This window comes from Ischnura elegans, chromosome 8 (genome assembly GCF_921293095.1).
Source record: "Ischnura elegans chromosome 8, ioIscEleg1.1, whole genome shotgun sequence".
Taxonomy (NCBI): domain Eukaryota; kingdom Metazoa; phylum Arthropoda; class Insecta; order Odonata; family Coenagrionidae; genus Ischnura; species Ischnura elegans.
The window spans coordinates 104002033-104023598 of NC_060253.1; the positions used below are offsets into that span (position 1 = coordinate 104002033).

Sequence of the window (21566 nt, forward strand, 5' to 3'; positions counted from 1 at the left end):
AATTCCACCTGGGTGAGTTTACACCGCCCGGAGCATGTGTTGTGATTGTCCAACTTATTAAATAAAACGACTCATCAGTTATAATTTTGCAAGTTGAATAGAGACATTTTTGTATCCACCGCAGGTGTCTGCGTAATGAATATATGTATCTGAACATTTGTTGCAGGTCCAGCTGCACCCACCCCTGAAGGGTCGTCAGAAGAATATACTTCATCATCAGTGCGGGTGAAGAGGTCCATGAAGGGCCGTGGCCTCCCTGGCCAGTCTCCCATTCCTGTCGCCTATGCATCCAACTACGACCCTGGCATCCATTCCGACTGGCTCTCTCCAATCTTCTCTCCAATTGTGTATCGTGCTGCTGATATACAAAAGGCCTTCTTCCTCCTCTTGCTGCTCGTCATCATTGGAGAATTTTTCTCTGCCCCTGCTGTTCCTCTGGCTGACGCGGCTGTTCTCTCACTTTTAGGCAAGTCAATGCGAGCATTACATGCATATGCATGTGTATATTTTCCCAAACTTGGTCCTTTTCATTTAAACCTAATAAAAGTTTGAAGTTGGACCTAGACAGTAATGGATGTTGATTTAAACCAAATGAGCAAGCAAATCCATCATTTTGAATTGTGATGTACAAAAAGCATAATGGCCCTAATTTTAAATCTAATTTTTACTTTAATTTTTTTAGATACAAAGGTACTGGAATATAAAGCTAATTACTTGTACAAAGTGGTACCCTCTAAATATTTCAATATTGTCAGGTGCATTTTTCAACCCGATAGGGTGGTTTATAGCCCCCTCAGCTACCCGATCTACTGCCACTGGGCATAGGAGAAGATTTCCAGGGTTTTATTCTACATTAGTTTCTCCATGTCCTCTTCCAATTATTCAAGGGATATTACCAATGCATGCATGTGGCACAGAGCTCAGGGAAACATCTCTTAATAATCACCTATTGAAATTTGCCTATGGTCGGAGAGTTTCCTTCGTTTGATAGGGTATTAACAATCCTTATTTAAGCCAAGTGCTACCTGCTAGCAGGGTACTCTGCTACCTCCTAGCAGCCTGCATCATATCAGCGCTCATTGCCTCGCACCAAGGTGGCCTCATACGGCGGCAGCTGGAACCAGAATGACGTCAGAAGGGCTTTTCCCAGCATTTATACTTAGCCGTCGTGCCTATTTTCACGTGCTTGAAAATTTTCACTTTTCATTTAATCACAAAAAATAGATATCGTAATTTAAAAATCTAACAGCTTGAAATATGTACTCCAGGAATCACAACCTTTTGATTTAGGCAATAAAAAAATGGGAAACCGTTGAAGGTATGGTTTCCAAAATAGCACAAGTTCACTTGGAAGAAATTTGGAATGAAAAGTTTTAATGTTCTATGTTTTTCTCTGGAGCTCTTAAGAGTACTGCTTTGATTTATTTCTATAAATAGATATCACATAGATCAACATTGCTATTTATAGGAAATAATGGTAGAGATGACTTAAGTAGCTTTGAAGATGAATGAGCACGAAGAATGTCATGTCTCAAAACTTTGCTAAATGGAATGTGCTTGTTTGTAATTCATGACTTCCATTGAATGTGGTATCAGGAGTATTATCTTGATTCTGCTTCTATATTTTATACTCACGTGCAAAATTCAAATGCTGGACTGCTATTTTAAGACAGAGCATGGGGTACATTTTATGACAACTTTACTGACTTAGAAAGTGCTTTAAATTTTTTTTATTTATCTGACATAGAAAGTGCTTTGAATTTTTTTATTTATCTGACATTGAAAATTCAACTTATTTTGGATTGCAGGAGAGGCTGAAGCAGATCGATATGGACATCAACGAATGTTTGGATCATTGGGTTGGGGTCTTGCTATGTTCTTTGTTGGCATTGCCCTTGATCACGCCACGTCTTTTCCTGAGCATCCTTGTGGAGGTCCTGGAGAGAAAGAACGCAACTATACCATTTGCTTTGCCACCTTCTCTGTTCTTATGGGTTGCGCCCTCATGACTGCAACACAGCTTAACTTCAAATATGATGGTAAGTGGTCAAAATAAAAGGAAAATATTCATATTGAAGAATCATTTTATTGCTGTCAGTAGTGGAACGGTCATTGTCACTATAAGTGTATTTTATAATATGTATTAATTTTCAATTTTTTTCTTAAAAAGGAAAGTGAATTTTGCTCATGATTAAAAGTGATATTTTTTTTGATACTTATAACAAGGATTTATAAATATTCTAATTCAAAATGAGGACACTTTAACCTCTGCAAAAAAAAATTCCAGATAATATGGAAACATAGATTTTAGAGATATGCTAAAGGAATTCAATAATTTAGCAATTGCAATGGTTTGAATCTTCAGGAATGAGGTGCTAGAAAGTTTCCCCAAACGTTAATTGTTACCCAAAAAAAAATAAAAACTAAGTGAGCATACTAACAGAATAGTCAAAGAGCACCATGCACAATCCAACATGCAATTCATGATATCATTCCCATCACATGTACATAGTGTCGATTCTAATTATTAGCCCTCTACAAAAAATTCAATTGCCACCACTATCAATGAAATAGCAAGAAAATTGGCTCTCTTTCTGATGGCAAGATATTCTCTGGCCGCATTCAGGATGGGATAAGTTCAAAGACACAAACTTTTATGCCTCTTTTCACTGTTGGCTCATGTTGGAGATGTGATGTGAGCCTCTTTTCTACCCAGATTGTTATTCGCTCTGGTTCACTGATAGAGGTGTGATGAATCATTCATATTTTATCATTTTGAAATGTTCTACCTATTGAACTCTGGACAAAAATTGTCCTCATTTTTCCTCTCTCCGTACCAATCATCTTCTCTTGCACTAAGCAAGAGCCAATGATGCACTCGGAATCCAACACTGCTTCCATGGTGAAAACAGGAAGTTTATGGTACGTGTTTGAATTTACCATGTTTGCATTTGGCCAAAGAATATCATGCCACCAGAGGGAAAACGATATTCTTGGAAACCGAGAGAGGTGGCACCAAACTGTTTTGGGATACTATTCCTCCAAGGAATAAATGCTGCTGAATGAAGACACTTCAGCAAGCGGCAAAAAAATTGTATAGAAAAGCTTCATAAAACCAAAAGAATTCAATTTCTTACTTTTCACAAAGCACTAAAGAGAGAAGTATGCACATATATGTATTTATAATAAAAAAGCACGCAATTGCGTCAAACTTTACACCACTCATCTATTATTTCTTCTGATTTGCAGCTTATCCGCCTCCTCCCATTGCAACCGACCCTCAGCCACCACCGCAGGAGGAGGAAGTACAGTCTGCGTTCTTGGCAGAACGAGGTGATGAAGGTGTTGGCCTTCAGATGCACATGGGGCCCTTGCCTCCAAATCTTCAGGGGAACAAGCAGCAACAGCCAGCTGCTGAAACCTCCAAAGGATTGCCTTTCATTGGCAAGGTTAGACAAAGTCATGATTAACATCTGTTACCATGTCAATTCAGCATAAAATAAAGTAACATTTTCAACACCACCCCCTTCCCATCCTTACATATTTGGCATGCCTAATTTGGTGACCCTTGTAAGTAATGAAAAAATATCAATTCGTGATGCTTCAGAATAATAAATAAGAAAGTTACATGACACCAACATCAGGAAATTTTGTGTAATTTGAGCATATCTATGTTCATATTGACTTATATGGCTTTATTTTAATTAGAGATAATGCATGTAAACATATACAGCCGGCTCCTGATTACCCGGCTGCGGTTTATCCGGTTTGCGGATTATCCGTGCGTGATTTTTTTACTCTCGCTCAATTTCTCCGCGATCTTAATAAAAAAATAAAATCGGATGCAAAATCATCGGAATTGCTGCATTAATGCTAGGATCAACCGGGCTTATTATTTCCGTTAGAATCCCCTTCGTAAAATGGAAGAGATCGCGCACTAGCTGCATTCACGGGAACACCGTGTTCCTGTTTTCTAAGCCTCGCAGTGCGCGACCGCGCTACGCTGAAAAGATCGCGAACTGACGAAGAAAGTTCTCATTTAGTCCAGGAAGGACTCTAAAACAACAGACTAACTGCATAAACAATGATATATTGTTTGTTTTAGATAAATTAATAACATTGCAAGACATTTAAGTGAAAGTTTGGGTTATCCGTGCTTTCCGATTATTCGTGCGGTCTCTTCCCATCATTAGCCCGGATAAGCGGGAGTGAACTGTATTTTCAAAAAGAGCATAAATATAGCTTTAATCCGGAATGCAACTTAGACTGTTTGCATGTAATTTCAAATCAAAGTTCATTGACTAGACCTTTAATATCTCCCACCCTTCAGTTTTTTTTTAATACATATATTATCCCAGTGTATGCTTTATCCTTAGTAAATATCTGAATGGCAAGTTTGTGGAAGTAATCAATAAAATATTAACAACTAATTTTCTACACCCTCAGTATTGCGAGTGAAAAGACTTCACTGCTAGCACGCAATGCTCATATTTACACTTAGCTCTTGAGTATTGAGATAACTTGAGCTACCTATGTGCTAATCACATTGAGACTTTCACTATTCTTACAGATTTATTCTGATTCATTGCTAATATTTTATTATGCCATAAACTCAAATTTTCAACTTTCTTCACTTCAGACAAAAATGTTTGCCCAAGTCGCTGGAATGGGGGCTGCCAGGGAAGTTCCCGAGTGGGTTACTGTCCTCAAGCAGTTTGGAAATGTGAAGTGCGCATCCTTTCTATTCGTCTCCTGGTTCATGGGTTTTGGGATTGGCCTCATTTTCACCTTCCTCTTCTGGCACTTGCAGGTAAGCGAAAATTGTAAATTGACCATGAACACAGGGGTATGGTATTAACATGACTTCACCGAGCACAATATTTCCAAGAACATGATTGAAATCCCAGTAAAGTCCTTTTAAAATATACCGAAAGCTAACTTTTTATTTTGACTTAACTGCAGATGGGCTTAAGAATCTCTACAGACCTTTTCCTGGAGTATTTAAGCAATGATCTAGTGAAAAGAAAGATAGGGCTTCACATACACTGAAGAAGTTCATTGCAAAATTGATCCTTCAAAAGAAAATCATTGAGGTTGATCAGCAAGTGTTTCAGTGACACCTAAATCTTTAAAAAGAGAAACTAGGTTCAGTTTTAGAATTCAACCCTAATATCATTGGCCATACTGTGCAAGAAATTTAAAAAATTCCATTAATTCATTTATACTGAGCCCTAATGATTATATTAATCTCTGTGTATTGTTAATGGTAAAAAAAGGGTCGAAGTTGAAAAATATGCATTCATGTATGTATATCACACCAGTGAAAATTCAATTATAATTTTTTTGTTTAAAGTTTTTCAAAAGAAAAGAATTGAAATCAGTTAGAAGGGTAGTTATGGGATATGCTACACTCATAGATCCTACAGTTATAGATCAGAAATTAATTACAATCGGGTTATTTTACCTTTAATATTTTAGTCCTTGATGTCATCTTAGCTTTCCATCAATAGGTATTATTTTTTCTTAGCTTTTTTCCTCTGGCAAAATATATATTTCATTTTGTTAAATTTATTTTTCATGTCTATCCTAGGTATCCTTAATATACCATGAAATAAGGAAAATCCATCCCACAATTAATTTTTCTTGGACTATGTGCAAGCAATGTAGCAAATGGCATTACATTAGAAAAATCTGATACATACTACATATATGAATATTCTAATGCACTCAATTTTTTCTGAAAGAATTCAAGTCATTATTCAATCATAATTGTTATCTTTTTTAGGACTATGGAGGATCCCCTACACTTTTTGGAGTGGCTTCAGTTATCAACCACATCTCTGAAATCTTTGCTTACTTCTTCAGCTTCAGACTGATCACTCAAATTGGTCATGTTAAAGTGAGTACAAATACTCCAACTTTAATTTTGATCAAGCAGTGTGACATATTTTTTCTGATGAATATGTATAATTTTTGGTGAATGAGATTTGAGTTGCTTAATTACTCTTAACTCATTATATCTTATATTTCCATTCATATCAATAAAGTATTTATTTTCATCAAGTTTAAGAGTCGGAGATATAATTCACGTAAAAATTACTTAGAATTACATTAGAAAGGGAAACAATGAATAAATAAATTTTCAAATGTAGTTATTTAGAGACTTAAAAAATTGAAGGTCTAATTTAGCTACCAGGCAAATACCATTTCTTTGAGTCAAGGGGTAAATTAGCATAATTTTTCATGTGTATCACATTAATGTGCACCAATAAAATTCTAGAGTGGGGAAATAATTATGGATTTCATCATTTATCCACTGACTTGAGTAGGTGCTAAGACATGTGTGATCACAAGTTGACACTCAAGGCAACTTTAAAATGCATCAAAATTAGAAATGAATGAACATTCAAGTTATGACGTAGCTCTATTGACTTACTTTGAGACTGAATAATTATTTTACAGGTTTTGTGCCTAGGTTTGGTTGGAAATGTCCTCCGATTCTTATACATTTCTTGGCTGAAAAATCCATGGTGGGTGTTGCCATTTGAGTTCATGCAAGGTAAGACAGAATAACAGCCTTCAGCATTTAGGTTGCCCATCTATATTTACTTAGTAGGAGATCTTTTTTAAAGTTCTGATCAAGACAAATAAATTCTACCCTGGAATTTTTAAATTTTTAATGGAAGTAATAGCTGAAATAGTCAATATTTTTGTTCAGCCTATTGTTTGCTCTCTTAATTTATTATTTGTGCATTCATTCTAAAGTCATAATAATAATATTGATACAAATTTACATCATGCAGTGCATCTAATGTAAGCCTTTACTCATTTGTATTTTAGTGCCTGCTTTCAATACAAGAGGATTAACACAGTTATATCACTCGCTGGATATTTTAATATACCTGATCATATGCATACTTGTTCTACATTAATGTACATATATACCTACATACATAGTTCGAATGGTGAATTGAACAAATGAATAGGTTTATTTTGCACTGTTCTTTAGGCATAACACATGCTGCTGTCTGGGCTGCCTGTTGCTCCTACCTTGCCCACAACACTCCGCATCATTTGCGTGGCTCAGCGCAAGGTGTTTTGCAAGGAATCCATCATGGCCTTGGTAGAGGATGTGGTGCTTTGATCGGTGGTGTTTTTGTTTACTATTTTGGTAAGAAAAACTATAATATTACAGATAAAAAATTATATGTACTTACTTGACCTCCATATATATTAAACTTAGCATAAACTTAAAGAAAGATAGGTACACAAAAATATTCTACTATACTATTCTGACCTTATTGTTTTATGTTAGTTTGGTAAATTTTCTTAAGGTGGTTACAGCTCCTTAAGTGATCTAAGGTAGTGATGACTTTTACATAGATTTTCCAATTCAGAACGTTGAATCAATTGTGTGGGATGATGGTGGTATACTTTTAATCGACGGCATTCAACTAGGAAGTTTTTTTTTCCTACTTTAAGCATATTGTATTTTGATGAATTTGGTCACTGGTCCAGGGTTATGTGCTGAACTTATTGCAGCTAAGCCCCATGCAAAATGTGAGGTCTGAGTTTGGATAATAGTAGCCCTGAGCCGTCAGGACAAGGGATGCCATTTGGAGGGGGGGGGGAGGGGTTGCGAATGCACCTTCAGAATTGGAGGTTGGGGATGATGGGGACGCCTACATCAGCATGAAAATTCAAATGACTTTATGAAAAGAAAAAGCCTCTACAAATATTTGAGTGTGGTTTCAAGCATTATTGTCTCAGCAAGCCAAAAGTATATTTTTACAGTTGAGGATTTCAAATCCAGAATGCTTGGGACCGAAGGGCTTCTGGCTTTCTGTTCTTCATAGTACATTTAGTATATTCATTAATTTATACATGTGCTCAGGCTCTTGTACTTGATATTTGATATCCTTGTGTGTCCCTGACAAGGTTCTTAGCGTATGTCCATAGTATGTGCTAAATTCCTACTCATCCCAGAACAAGGCTCACGAGGTGGCAAGTCAAAACACTACGCAGAGGAATTTTCAAATGTTCTGGATTTAGGGTTTTCCGAGTTTCGGGTTTCCAGATTTGAGGTCCTCAACTGTATTTCATGTCCAGATAATTTTTTTCTTGATTTCTCCAGCATGAAAGTGTAACTGAGTACAGTAAAACCTCTATGTAGTGAACCTCTTTGCATCATAAACCTCCATACTTCATACCACCCCTACGGTCCGATCAGATTTACATGTAAATTTATAGACAAATCTCTGTGTAGTGAACCTCTTCATCTCATAAAACCTCCACTTATCTTACCAAGGAGACACCCCTGAGACTGCCTACCTCCACAAATTGTACCAAGACAATTAGAGACCATTAATGCAGTTGCGATTATGTACATGGAATGACATTCCCAGCAATAGATGTTTCACGCTTATTTTTTTTTCTTTTACTCCTTTACTATGCTGTAATTTTTACATAAACCATTAGTTATGGCCATTTTGTTGCATATGAGAGCATACCTAACAGTAAATAAGAAAATAGATATCCAACTATCCTGATCATTTTAAGCACTTTTGAATCATGGTAAAAATCATGTGATAGCGCTTGCTTTCTGTTATCATTAAATAATAAATATACATATGTTCACTAATGCATGGATGTTTAAGAGACAGTGGTGCCTTTCCAAAGGATATGAAAAAATGGTGCATATCACTGAAACCTCTCTATAGTGAACCTCCATAGATCAAATTGCCCAAATTTTGGTCCCCTCCATTACGATGTAAAGAGGTTTTACTGTATAAGGCAAACATAATTTGTTGTAGGGGATACAGGGCCATGTATTCCACACTTGGAGCTGGTAATCTTGAAGTTCCTAGAGGTGCGTTTCCATTTTCATCTCCCCATTTTTTTCTCCTGTTCATCATGAGTATATATACCACCTATGCATATATTTATGGCACTTGGTTCAGTTTCTTGTTTCAACATATTTTGGGCATTATGTGTGATAATTTACTTCCCAACCACATAGGCACAGCAGCAACATTCAGAGGATATGGATTTTGCTGCCTTCTTGTCTTGGCTGCCTTCATATTCATCAATTTCTATCGAAAAGAGACTGGATTTGTTTCGGAACTCCCACCAACCGAAGATCCTCGACAGGTGATTACAAGATTAGCCATATAATCTGTTAATTAATAGTGGACTGATTCTGAATGAGATGAAAGCATACACTTAACGATTGAAGCACATGAATTGATGCCTTTTCTTCCTATGAACTTGACCCTCCACTTCATCCCTCAACAGTAATTGCAGAGCTTATTTAACAAGACTATATGATGAAAATGAATACTATCAATCTGCTAAACCTTGAGAATTTGAAAATTTTAATCACGATTATAAATACTTACTAAATACTACTAAAATATTGGATACAACATATTGGATTTGGGCATTGGATACAACATATGCATATATTTACCACGGGGCATATAATTAATTAGTTATACAATTTCCCAGTTTGACTTGAAGGGCTTTGAGGAAAAGGTATGGGGCTTCCCTCATCTGGAGTAAACACATATGTATTAAAATGAGTGATTCTATTTTTTTTTTTAATTATCAAACCCATTGCACATTAGTAGTTACATATTCAGCACATTACTCACCAAATTAGGTGATTTAAAATTGTTTCTATTGATATTTTTTGATATTTTTGCCAACAATCTTATCAAATCCCTGAATACACATCTCAAAACTATTCATGGGACCTCACCCCTTATTCTTCTTAGCTCCTCAACGGCAACATGTTCTTTCTAAAGGTAGACATTGATAATTGATATAATTTAATCGCACAGGTGGCCGAGGAGACTTCTCATTTAGCTCCCCACGGAGTGCCCAGCAATCCAATACCTCGTGCCCTTTCAAGCACACGGCTCCATGAGATGGCTGGGGGAGGCCCTGGTGGCAGCGCTGGGACCGATGCTGGGGGATACGGTGCCACGTATTCCACATCTGGAGGCGGTAATCTGGATGTTCCTGGAGGTGAGTTTACATTGTTGCCTCTCCATCTTCACCTCCTGCCACAACCAATCGGATGCAACCTAGCAAGCAAGCATTTAAAGACATGACATACCCATTAGCGGATTTAGTACGTTCCCCTCCCACCCCCCCAAGACTCTTACAAAATAGGCAAAATTTTTATGCGATTATCATTAAGTTTTGTTTTGTGTATTAAAGAAAATATTTCGTACAGCAGTTGTTGTATGTATCTTGTTTTTCGGATGCAACCCAGCAAGCAAGTATTTCCGCAGGAGGTCAGAGGCAAAGAAAAAAAGGGAGGCACTCCGGGGTTTGGTTGAAGTGCGTTTATTCTACACCAAGTTCACAATATTATGTTTGACTCCCATGGGAAGAGAGGGGTGGCGACTCAGGGGTGGGTGAATTGCATGAACTGATAGAGAGGGCCTGGTGGAAGGGGAGGGTCAGGGCCTCTGAGAGGGGAAAGGGAATACATAGCAGGGCAGTGACCACTGGGTGGAGGCGAGAGAAGGGCCTCAGACCCTGATGAAAATATATGGATTTCAAGAGGGCACCTAAAGTTTCTATTTACCAACTGAAGAGGTTTTGTGAGTCTCAATGAAAGTATTTTCGAGAAAATTATAACTAATGTGATTTCCAGAGGTTTCCAAGAGACTTGCTGGAGGTTTTCTGTTGTGCCTGATGGAAAGGTGTTGGTTAGGATTTGTAAATGCTATGGAGAGGTTTTCAATTGGATTTGTTAAGGTTTTGCTGTAGTAGATTAGTAGAAGATTCTAATGAGGGCCTCTGAAACCACTAAAGAAAGTTTCAATGTAAACATTTGTAACTGGATTTTCAAATGTTGTACAAAACCTTTATATTTGCCTTAATTGAGTTTTCAAAAGGATTTTGATGATATACTAAGATGATATGCAATCCCCTTAATTACCTATCCATATCCAATATGTTAGTGACAAAAAATGATGTCTACATATAAATAGTGTACAAACTTTTTCCAGGTTCTATTATTATTTGTACTTATTCTCAAATGAGAGGTTTTTTGTATACATAGTATGTTAATAACTATCATATCTAAGTGACTTTGATTTCAGCCAGAGAATGTTATGACCAAATAATTTTTCTGGACATTTCATTTCCTTGTAGGTGGTGGTGGTGGATCAAATCCTTTTAGAACAGATGGTTATTCTTATTCAACGGGCAGTAATACTGGTGTCACTGACAACTCCATCCCCAAAAGTAATGAAGAATTCATAAAGAAAAACTTCCAGGTAAGATAAAAGTGAAATTTGCCTCACCAGGTGGTTGAGCATGTACTTTGTCTTGTGAGAATGAAAATTTCCACTGCAGGGTTCTTGAGAGCTTTTACAGGGCACGAGGACTCTGTAGATTACATGCAACAGCTGGGCACATTATTAGTCACTGGCTAATCATCATGCACACATTTACATTAGGGTATCTCTATCGAATAGAGGTATAATTAGTAACCAAGCATGTACTTTGAGGAAGTATGAACTATGTACTATAATACATATGGAACTATGAGCATTTACTAAGAAACCATATTAACTCAGGACTGCTAACAAAACATACATAATTGTTATATTACTACATTTAGTGAGGCAGGTTTCCCGTTTATGACATTTAGTTAACATCTAGGCAGGCCTCTAGTAAGGATTACGGGGTGGGGGGCATTGGTCAAAGATTGGTGGAAACAGGGAGGTTTGAGTGTAGCGTGCGGTCTGCTTCTAGGAATTGAGTAGTGAGTGTTGCCCACACTCCAGGATAACGAGGCCATTCCGTTAGAGCTTATAAAAATTAATTAACTTGGCTGAAGGCCAGTGGCGGCTCGTGAGTCAAATGCTAGGGGGGGCGCACTCCACCGGGGGGTCATAATTTTTTAATATTTCGTGTATTTTATTAAGTTTTTACGGCAATCTAGGAATTGAATTCTGTGATGCCATACGTTCCGTTTTTTTCAACAAAAATACCTAGTTTTCCTAATAAAGCTTGATTAATAAATACTAAATGCAGTAGACTCTCGGTCATACGGATCGGCTTAGTCCGGACTCTCGATGATACTGATCAATGATCTTGAAGAATAAAAATATATTTGCTGCGATATTTTGCAAATACAAACGAAAATACGTAACTTTAGGTTTTAGCGTCTACATTCTTCGTGCGGATATGCCCGCAATACACTTCTGTTGTTCGTTTTGCAATCATAATGCGTTATTTGTCAAATCTATACAACATTTGCAATGATTTAGGTAGCAATGACACTTGTAACACCTGAGGAGGGAGGAAAGTGTCACTGACTTCCACTAGGCAACAAACACTACTAGAATGCGCGCGCTTTGCTATTGCAGATGTAAACTTTGATGGCGGTGTTCGCGTTGCTTCTTGAATACAGTATGATTTAAAATCAACAATTAAACATTTCTCACACATTTTTAACAAAATATGAAATACTCACAGGCCTTTAGTTATATTGCAAAAGTCCATCCTTCTTTCATTTTGTCCAGCAAAGTGATCAATTACACGTTCGTTGAAATCAGCGCTGGACAACAATTTCTTTCTGATTGAACACATGGCAAGGGCACTAGTCTATAAATAAACAAGGGACGACACAAAATAGGCCGACGAAAAATACGACCAAGAAGAACAAGGTGCCTGGACACAGAATTGGGACAATTTTTCCCTATATTTCCCTTTAAAAAACGAGCACTGTTGATTAATTCAAAATTGTCTTCTTGAATGTACACACAGCACTAAGAAACTTCTTAATCGGCAATTACGAACAATTAACTCCTCGAAAATGATGTCTGAACTCATTTCACTCCGTTCTTTCCGAGAGTCTTGCCGTTACTATAAGGACGACTCAAGGGAGATAGAAGTCGTGGTCCACTAATGCTGATTCAGCTGAGGGACGAATTTAAGGTCAGCAAAGGCATTCAAGCAAACAAAGGACGTCACGGACCATCTCCTTGAGTCTAAGATTCATATGTGGTAAACACACGAGACGCCAACGGGTCGCATTTGGAATAACCGTGTCTTCGAAATCATTGCCATGATATAATAGAAAATAAGTTCTAGATCGTAAAAGAAGACGACTCGACTGAGCCACAGATGGGAGCTGTAAGGATTTACGCACTGATGTGAACTCTTCGAGGCCACTTAAATCAGACCCAAGTGGGCATTTTCCGTCAGACAGCTACCGCTCTGCCGCTGAGGAATTAGGTGAACATGAACTAATTCAACAAGGACGGCTAGAAAAATGATGAACCTACACACAAAAGGTGCATTGTACGCGGCACTTCATGACATTAATTGAATGACTCTATTTAAAGTCGCGCTTAACGATTTAAATCATATTTAATCCTTCACCCTATCACGCACGCAACTATTTCTTAAATTATAAATCAGTGGGGAATGTTAACTGATTTTTCCTAATACTGCAGGTCTTTTGATAAATTTATCTGAAAAATAGGTACCGCATTTCTAATCATCGGGAAGATATGAATACATAGTTAAGGGCTAAATATTATAATATTAGTTTCCCCAAGGTTCTTGAAATTCGTAATCATAACAGAACTGTGTCAAATACTCGAGAATAGTTTTCCTTCGTCAATACGGCCTTTAACTGGTTGGATTTTATGTGTTCCGGAATTCAAACACCAAAAAACGCAAGCATAATGGGATAATTTATTTACTGTAGCAATACCTACCAGTAATTAAAAATAAAAATAGTATAACTACACCCAGTACAGTGACCATTCTGATTCCGTAGGTCCCTTTTCTGTGGCAGCACCAAGTAGACGCCAGATTATACGCCCGCCGGCCTGCGCAGCGATATCAACTCATACGTCGCTCTGCGCATTTTCGGACGACGTCCCAAGACCTCCATAAGACACAGCGTTAGACGCGTCATAGCACCAGCGGCCCCCACCACTACCACTCTCCATATAACTGCATGGGGATGGATTGGGACGTTCTGGCCAGCGCCCCACGGCTACAAATACGAACTTCTCGCGCTATTTCTTTTCGTGTTTTTCCAACACTTTCGATGTATGGGACTGAAAAAACGCTTTGATTAATCAGATGTATAATTATAAATTAATGGATATTTATTTTTTTACTTTTTCAAATATTTGGGAGGGGCGGCGTCCGAGAGTCCTTATGGGCAAACCGCCACTGCTGAAGGCAGTCTGAAAGAGGAGAAGATTGTTCTCCTCCCTTATTTTGCCAAAAGTGCTTTCAAATTACTGAACTCAAGTGGGAAATTACATACAATAAATGTCAATAAAACATTATTGTTAAAGCCTACTTTATGATCTCCCCCCAGGCATACAATGAGGCCATTGTCTCAAATGATGCAGTGTACAGCAAACCCACCTCGGAAAGTCCCCAGCGGTTCCAACAACAGCCAGTTGACGCGAGTTCTGCATCAAGAGGATCATATAAGTGGTGAGCAAATCTTATCACGTGAAAAAAAAGTCAGCCATCAAAGTCCGTGGACATCAAAGGAATCACTTGGCAATCCATAAGCCTTCCAGCGTTCGTATGTAAATGGCAAAGAAGCACATTCCCAAGACTAAAAGGCATTGTATATTATGTTAAGCCTCTCTATTGATGAGTCAGTATTACTGATGGCTGTGGGGTGAATCACATGGGTAACATTTCTTCTCCCAGGTCATGTAGAAGTTTTAGATTACCATCACCTTTAATGTTACCAGGGCTCGAAGATGAACATTGGCTCATACCTGCTAGCCAAAAATCCTTTATTGATTCAGACGAAAAAACCATAGTTGCTATTTTTAAGGGTTTTCATGATTCACCTGGCTTGTCTTGTAACATGTGTTCTTTTTATCACATCACCATGCATCCACTTGGTACATCTACCTTACACTTCCATTGCATATTTTTCATAAGAGCAGTTCATCCAAAGAAATGTCAGTGGAGGGATGTTGAGAATTAGTTTCTTCAGTCTGTCACCATTTACTATTGTTTGATTTGAATTTATACCAAAGCGAAAACAGACTAATCATGTCAATGATGGTGATGAGCTGAAATAAGGCACCAAAACAGCCAGCACATTTAATTTGAATAATAATTTTTGGTCAAAGAAAAAATAATTTTACATGGCATTATAAAATGTGAAAAAATTCAGCGGAATTCAAATTGATCATGCCTACTATTAATATCTATTCTGCCTCTAACCGGAGAATGAACTCTCTGAAAAAAAGTCATGAGTTAAGTGGGAGACAGGCAATGAGGAGTCTCTCATAGTCAAATAGAGTGATTTTCACATTCCATGCTCATAAACTTCTTCAGCTCATGAAAATCATATTTCCAGTATGTAATTGATTCAAATGCTTTGAAAGTATGCCTTTTAAACTATAAACGAGGATACCCTTAGATTTTTTATTGTGACACCAAAGAAATTAATTAACTATATGATTTATTTTAGTATTTGTTACATCATGGAATTCATCAACGTATAATAGAATATATTGTGTGTACTTAAGAGTATGATGAATTGATTTCCAGAATAAAAATGTAATGAATGATGCAAGTTTGTTATAAAGTGATAAGGTACCATTTGAATAAGCACTGGTATGCAAAGGGTAAGTGAAGCATTAGTTATACATTTTTCATGCTTCGCAAAAATTCTAAAACGAGCCAATTATGTTGGCTTGTATGCCCTTCCAACAGTTCAATTTTCTGGATAGATCTCAGGGGGAGCATAATTATTGTCTTTGCATTTGTATATAATTCAAAATCATTCACCCATTCCTATCATTATCATTTCCTTTGACGGTGAAAGCAACTTGCCATCCAAGTGGTGTTATTTACAGTTTATTGATACAGGAGTTATGTTTCTTAAAATTCAACCACACATTTGTGTGGATTGCAAATAAAATTAGTAAAAGCACCCGTGCATGTATGAGTGTGGGAGGGGAGCCTGGCTAGGCAATCTTTATTCTAGAAAGCCTAGTTCGCCTTGAATCCGTAAATAATTTCACTGTAAATAAGTAAGCCAGGCATGGGATCACTCACTCAAAAACACACACAAGCCAGTGATGACAAGAGCACATGAGCCATGCCCACAAAAAGGCATTGGTGAGCCACACTCATGCTCGCCCAAGCCCAGCTTGTGGTGACCCATACACACACAACGTTGGCTCATTGAAACCTGTGAGCCATTCCTGGTCCATGAGCTAGACTTGTACATCTGCACGGGCCTTAAGAATTAGGCAACAGTTCAGAGTTTTATGTTGTTGACTGAGAATTGAATGGATATTACTTTTAATTCATGAACATGTCACATGAAAATATAAGTTGCAGAAGTAACAAGAAAATACAGCTCTTAATTTATCAGTTTATTGTATTTATTTGCCCAAAAAGACAAAAGAGGTAAACAAAAGTCTTAACACAGTCAAAGTAAGAATTAATACAGAGAACAGTTTGAAACTAAAAGGGCCAAAATGTAATTCAAATCCTTTAAGTAACAGAATGCCAAAGTAAATTTAGCCCTTGGTCCGATTTTTAACCGCTTCCATTGTTGGTTCAATCAGAAAGACTATTTATCTTTTTGCTATGCATAATGAGGATGTATCATCATGGGTAGGTAGCCTTTTTTTCACAATGGGCATGATGAGCATCAGTTGTCATTGTTTTAACAGCTTCCTCCATCTCATCGCGCACATATAGAAAACCAGAGTGCAGCCAAATGGTCAATGTGTTGTTAATTTAGAGTAGACAATATTTTGCCAGCTGAAACAATAGAGAATCTAATTGACTATGCCCATGACCCTCATGTTAAACTATGCTCCTTGATGCGGCTAACCACAGATACACATAGAAAGCGAGTGGTGTGCTATCATTGTAGTACTTCGTTTAGGAATTTCTTCATGAAAACATCTTGGACGTCACAGAAATCATGTCTAGATGAGATAAACTGTGGAATTTATCTGATGGTGATAAAGGACTTTTCAACATTATTTGTTCATGGGAAATTAAAATACATAAGACATACATGATACATTTTTCTCTTTAATGAATAGTTTATTATCAGTTTGTCCTTTTATTTGGTATGGAATAAATTTCTGGAAATAGAGATAATGTATCAATCAATTCAGGTTTGAAAAGATACATGAATTTCTCGGATGATATTTCATCATAGAAATATGTTTTAAATTTGTGTTCAAAGAAAGGTAAAGAAATGAGTTAAACCTCCAGAATGTGATACAACTTTCTTTTGCTACAACACTTTTCCTATATACATAATGAATGTCAAAAGCCTATGATTAATAAATATGTTGTAAAAATCTCCTTAAAGTATGTACAGAGCAGTATTGCTCTACCTGCACTAAAAACTGTAATGGAAACACATTTTCTTCATAGAAAATAAAGTCAGTGTTAAAATTTTAGCGTCAAGAAGAAATTACCCCTCCAATAAGGTGAAATTCATCGTTTTATGGGGATATTTCTTTTTACGAATTATCTGTACGTATAATTTTCAACATTTTAATGAAATGATTTAATAGCCTATGCCACAGATGTATGATTAATTTTTTGTAATAAATGCCCCGGAAAGAGTTAAATCAATTTGCAACACCTTTTGCTGTATGCCAAAAATAGAACTTATATTTTGCAATGCATGTTGGTAAATATAAAATAATACATACATGTGATTTCTCCTCTGAAAATAAGATGTCATTATTTAGAGATGATGTTGTCAAACTACCGAGATTAATGTATGTCCTTGTAAACTATGAAGTTCTCTTTTCATCTTGTGCAGTTCTGGCTCTTTTCAAGAGGCGACCCTTTCAGATGAAGTACCTTTGTATATATGTATCTTAATTTGTAATATAACATATCTGCTTGTTACAAATAATTTTTATCATGATGTAATTTTTTATTCCTTGTGTCATTAAATAAACTGATGACAGAAAATACACTGGGCCCTCATTATAATCCTTATCTTATTCCTATACCACATTCAAGGTATCGAGATGTTGAATATACTTAACTTGAAACCCAGCCCATAAGTGCCGAGTCAGTATACATGATGAGGGTCCAAGACAAAAATCTTGCTTTATCCTCAACTTTCATGCTACTCAAATGGATTCTATAAAGAGGACCCAGTGTAGGTATAATTGGATATTTCAATGAAAGGATCTCTTGGAAAGTGAAATGAAATCAGTGTCTTTACTCTGTAATTAAATGTGTATATGGATACCTGCATAAGTTTTAATACCTCAAATAAGGGGAATATTGTGAAACATATCATTGTATAATGCCACTTTGACCAAATATGAAGCCTAAGTATTTGTGTATTCTGCAGTACTATAGAAAAGTTATAAAAAGAAATGTCAACTCTAATAATGTATTTGCCAACAAGTACTCGTTGAATAGCCAAAAATGTTATAAAAAACAAGAAGTATTAAAATGTTGGAAAAAATTTGTTGTTGATTTGCAATGGATAATATGATCAAGTCGGAGAATTCAGAAAAAAGAATTAGTGCCACAAGATGGCTTTAATAAATTTGAACAACTAATTATGAACATTATGATAATGTTATACATTGATAAATATTTTTGTCATAATCGTGCTAAATAGAAATTTGCACCAGTATATTGTAAAAAGCACATACCATGTACTAATTATTCACCATAAATAATGAAATGCCATTTTCAAGTTTTCTAAACACCTTTTGTTATGATTATCATGTCCCCCATCAGTGAATTTTCACAAATTAAAGGTATCATCAGCAATTTATGGCATCCCTTGGTAAAATTTACAAACAATTCCACATATATTACAATAATAGCAATTTGTTTGAAATGTGAATCAGAAGGGAAACCAATGATAAATTGAAAGTGCAATTCAATAATTTTAACCTATGTACCTTAACCCTTTCACGCCAGACCTTCGTTGAGGGAAATTCTTTCTCATTATGAGTCTCTTGAAAATTTTCTTTGCTTCCCTATACGGAGCTTCCTTGTGTCGACAGAAGGTAGTGGTTCCCTCCCTAACAATTTTTGGACCCAACTCAGCGGGGCACCGATCCCTTTCCTCAGCCTGTCCCAGACCCTCGAAGGATTAAAAGCCCCTTCACAGCACGAGTCCATGGTCAACTGACTGAATTATTAATGCTTAATATGCACAAATAGTTGTTGTTCGCATCAACTTTTTTTACATTCAAAATGAATTTTGTGCTTTTTTTTAAGTGTGCAGAAATTTGAAGCAAAGTTCTAACGTTCATATTGACAGATTTTGTATTTTTCTAATTTTAATATTAGGGATTCTGCGAAAAAGCTATTAGAGCAACACAACACGATGAAGGTATATACAGTGGAACTTGGTTAGTACGTTCCTCCTTAGTACGTTTTCCTCCTTAGTACGGCGATTTCCCTCGGTCCCGGTACCATCCGAACAAAATACAGGTAAAAGAATTTGGTTAGTACGTTTGAAAAAATTGCGCTTTCCTGGTTAGTACGCTCAATTGCTTGCCGTGACGCAACCCGCAATTCGTTCTCTAGTGTCTTCTTAAGGGTCGCAAACGTCTGAATTCATGATTTAATTAATTATTATCAGCCATTAACATTCTTCCATTCATTCCACATCTCTTTCTTCTACCGTAATTTATCCAAATGCATTTCTGAATTCTTGTGACGTGATGAAAAATAAAATGCGCCCATTTTTCAGGAATGTCTGACTACGAAAAACTACAGCCAATAAGAAGCCCCAATTTTCCCCACCCCGAGCTCCTCACCTTCTGTTGCCTTTGGAGCGCTTGGGAGTGCCCACTGCTGCGCACAAAGTTCGTGAGTGGGCAATTGTTGCTATTGCACGAGTTATCATGATGAAGAAATGAGTCTTAACGGTATTAGACAATTCCCACATTATCTAAAGCAGTACTGCTCCATAAACTCGACGTCGTGCGTATTTACTTGACTACTGTTGCGGGAGCAGACGATGCTCTGGATCTCCACGCGAAGCTTAGCTTAAAAATACTTGATCTCGGAACGAAAGCAGACGACAATAGACAAATTTTGAAAGTAAATTTCAACTGTCTAATATAAAATTTTCTTGAAATTACGTCGTAATCTTATAATCTTGCGTGTCATCAGTCGATATATCGATCGATTTTACAATCGAAATGGTATCATTCCAGAAGCGAAAGTCTACAGCTGTTGCCGTAATTTGAAAGTCAATATAATTTTGCCCAATTTTTATGATGTTTAAAAAACCAGTTGACTTACTCCGGGTTGTTGTTATATTCTCCGAGTACGCTGTGAGAAAGAAAAATGACTTGTCTTCGCTTGTCTGAGCTTCACTCGTCCTCGTTCTGTAAATATATATAGGATAAATCACGGGAGATAGACGCCGTAATCATGGAATCGTCTTCGGAAATCTATGAAAAATTGCGATTTTTATTCACATGGTATTGTTTTTCAATGTAGCGCTCATTTTCTTGATTTTAAATGTGAAAAGAGTTCAGGAAGGCGATCCTATGAGAACTACCGATAGTAATTGTAATTATGACGACTTTTTCCACTGATTGCAATAACCCCGACTGCTATTATTTACTTTCCTCGTTAGTACGTTTTCCTGGTTAGTACGTTCATTTTTCGTGGTCCCTTCAGAAACGTACTAACCAAGTTCCACTGTACATGGGGTGCCTTTTCGTGGGTGTATTCGAAGTCTCTTACCTGGAACGCCACGGGGGACCTAGCCATCCAGATCTAAAATGCCATTTGAAAACACCACCAGCAAGACTTCAAATGGATTACCAATGAAAGAGTCTAAGTAATGGCTTTTTTGCGATGCACATTCTAAGAAATGTGGAATTAACATTCTTAAAGCAGAATTCGAGGAATCTAATCATTAAAAAAATCGTCACCACGATCTTTCTTTTGGTAAAAAGGTAGGTTAAAAAGCAATAGGTTTTCCCAAATCCAAATCTGAAGATATCAGGCAAGCGATATGGTAGAATACGGAAACCCGAAATGGAATGACACACGAGAAACAAGGAATAATGATACAACAAACTTTGAATTGAACCACAAAATTTTCCAAAGGCGATGACATCTTCGATTGTTGTGCAATAACTCCGTTGGTATTAACGTTAGAATATTGTTTGAAATTTCCATGTGGTCAGAAAAAAAAGATGAATTCATTTCTAGCATTGGATTTCAAAATTAAGCAACGAATATTTTTTTGCAAAAAACATCGCAAATAATAGTAGTTGACCGTGTGGAGAGGATAGGAAAGAGTCGACCTGAGTGGCCAAAGAAGGGACTGGGCTCACGCCATGACGGATCTCGAGGGGCGACTGCATCCGTGGGTCTTTTGAGTCCACCACGGTCACTTTTTTTCGACCTGTGCCACACAGGTGCGGCATTCGTTGGTTAGGGTAAGGAAATTCACGCCGCACAGGTGCGGCATTCGGCACGTCAGGGCTAAAGGGAACAACCCCTTGGATTACTTATTTAGCATAAAATTAAAAATGGGGAGAGGAGTGTTTAAGAGA

At 37.0% G+C, this 21566-nt stretch overlaps 1 protein-coding gene across 4 annotated transcripts in view; it reads left to right on the forward strand.

Moving 5' to 3' along the window:
- The window catches only part of LOC124163261 (major facilitator superfamily domain-containing protein 6), a 55345-nt gene extending 36608 nt beyond the window's left edge, over window positions 1-18737 (forward strand). For all 4 annotated transcript variants that reach the window (XM_046540041.1, XM_046540043.1, XM_046540042.1 and 1 more), the window contains 11 exons: window positions 167-466; window positions 1809-2039; window positions 3250-3449; window positions 4640-4810; window positions 5786-5899; window positions 6463-6559; window positions 7010-7171; window positions 9020-9150; window positions 9843-10029; window positions 11170-11294; window positions 14369-18737. In XM_046540041.1, the coding sequence (XP_046395997.1) occupies window positions 167-466; window positions 1809-2039; window positions 3250-3449; window positions 4640-4810; window positions 5786-5899; window positions 6463-6559; window positions 7010-7171; window positions 9020-9150; window positions 9843-10029; window positions 11170-11294; window positions 14369-14494 (1844 nt within the window). In that variant the 3' untranslated portion in view covers window positions 14495-18737. The remainder of the gene's footprint in view (window positions 1-166; window positions 467-1808; window positions 2040-3249; window positions 3450-4639; window positions 4811-5785; window positions 5900-6462; window positions 6560-7009; window positions 7172-9019; window positions 9151-9842; window positions 10030-11169; window positions 11295-14368) is intronic.
- The last annotated feature ends 2829 nt before the right edge of the window (window positions 18738-21566 follow it).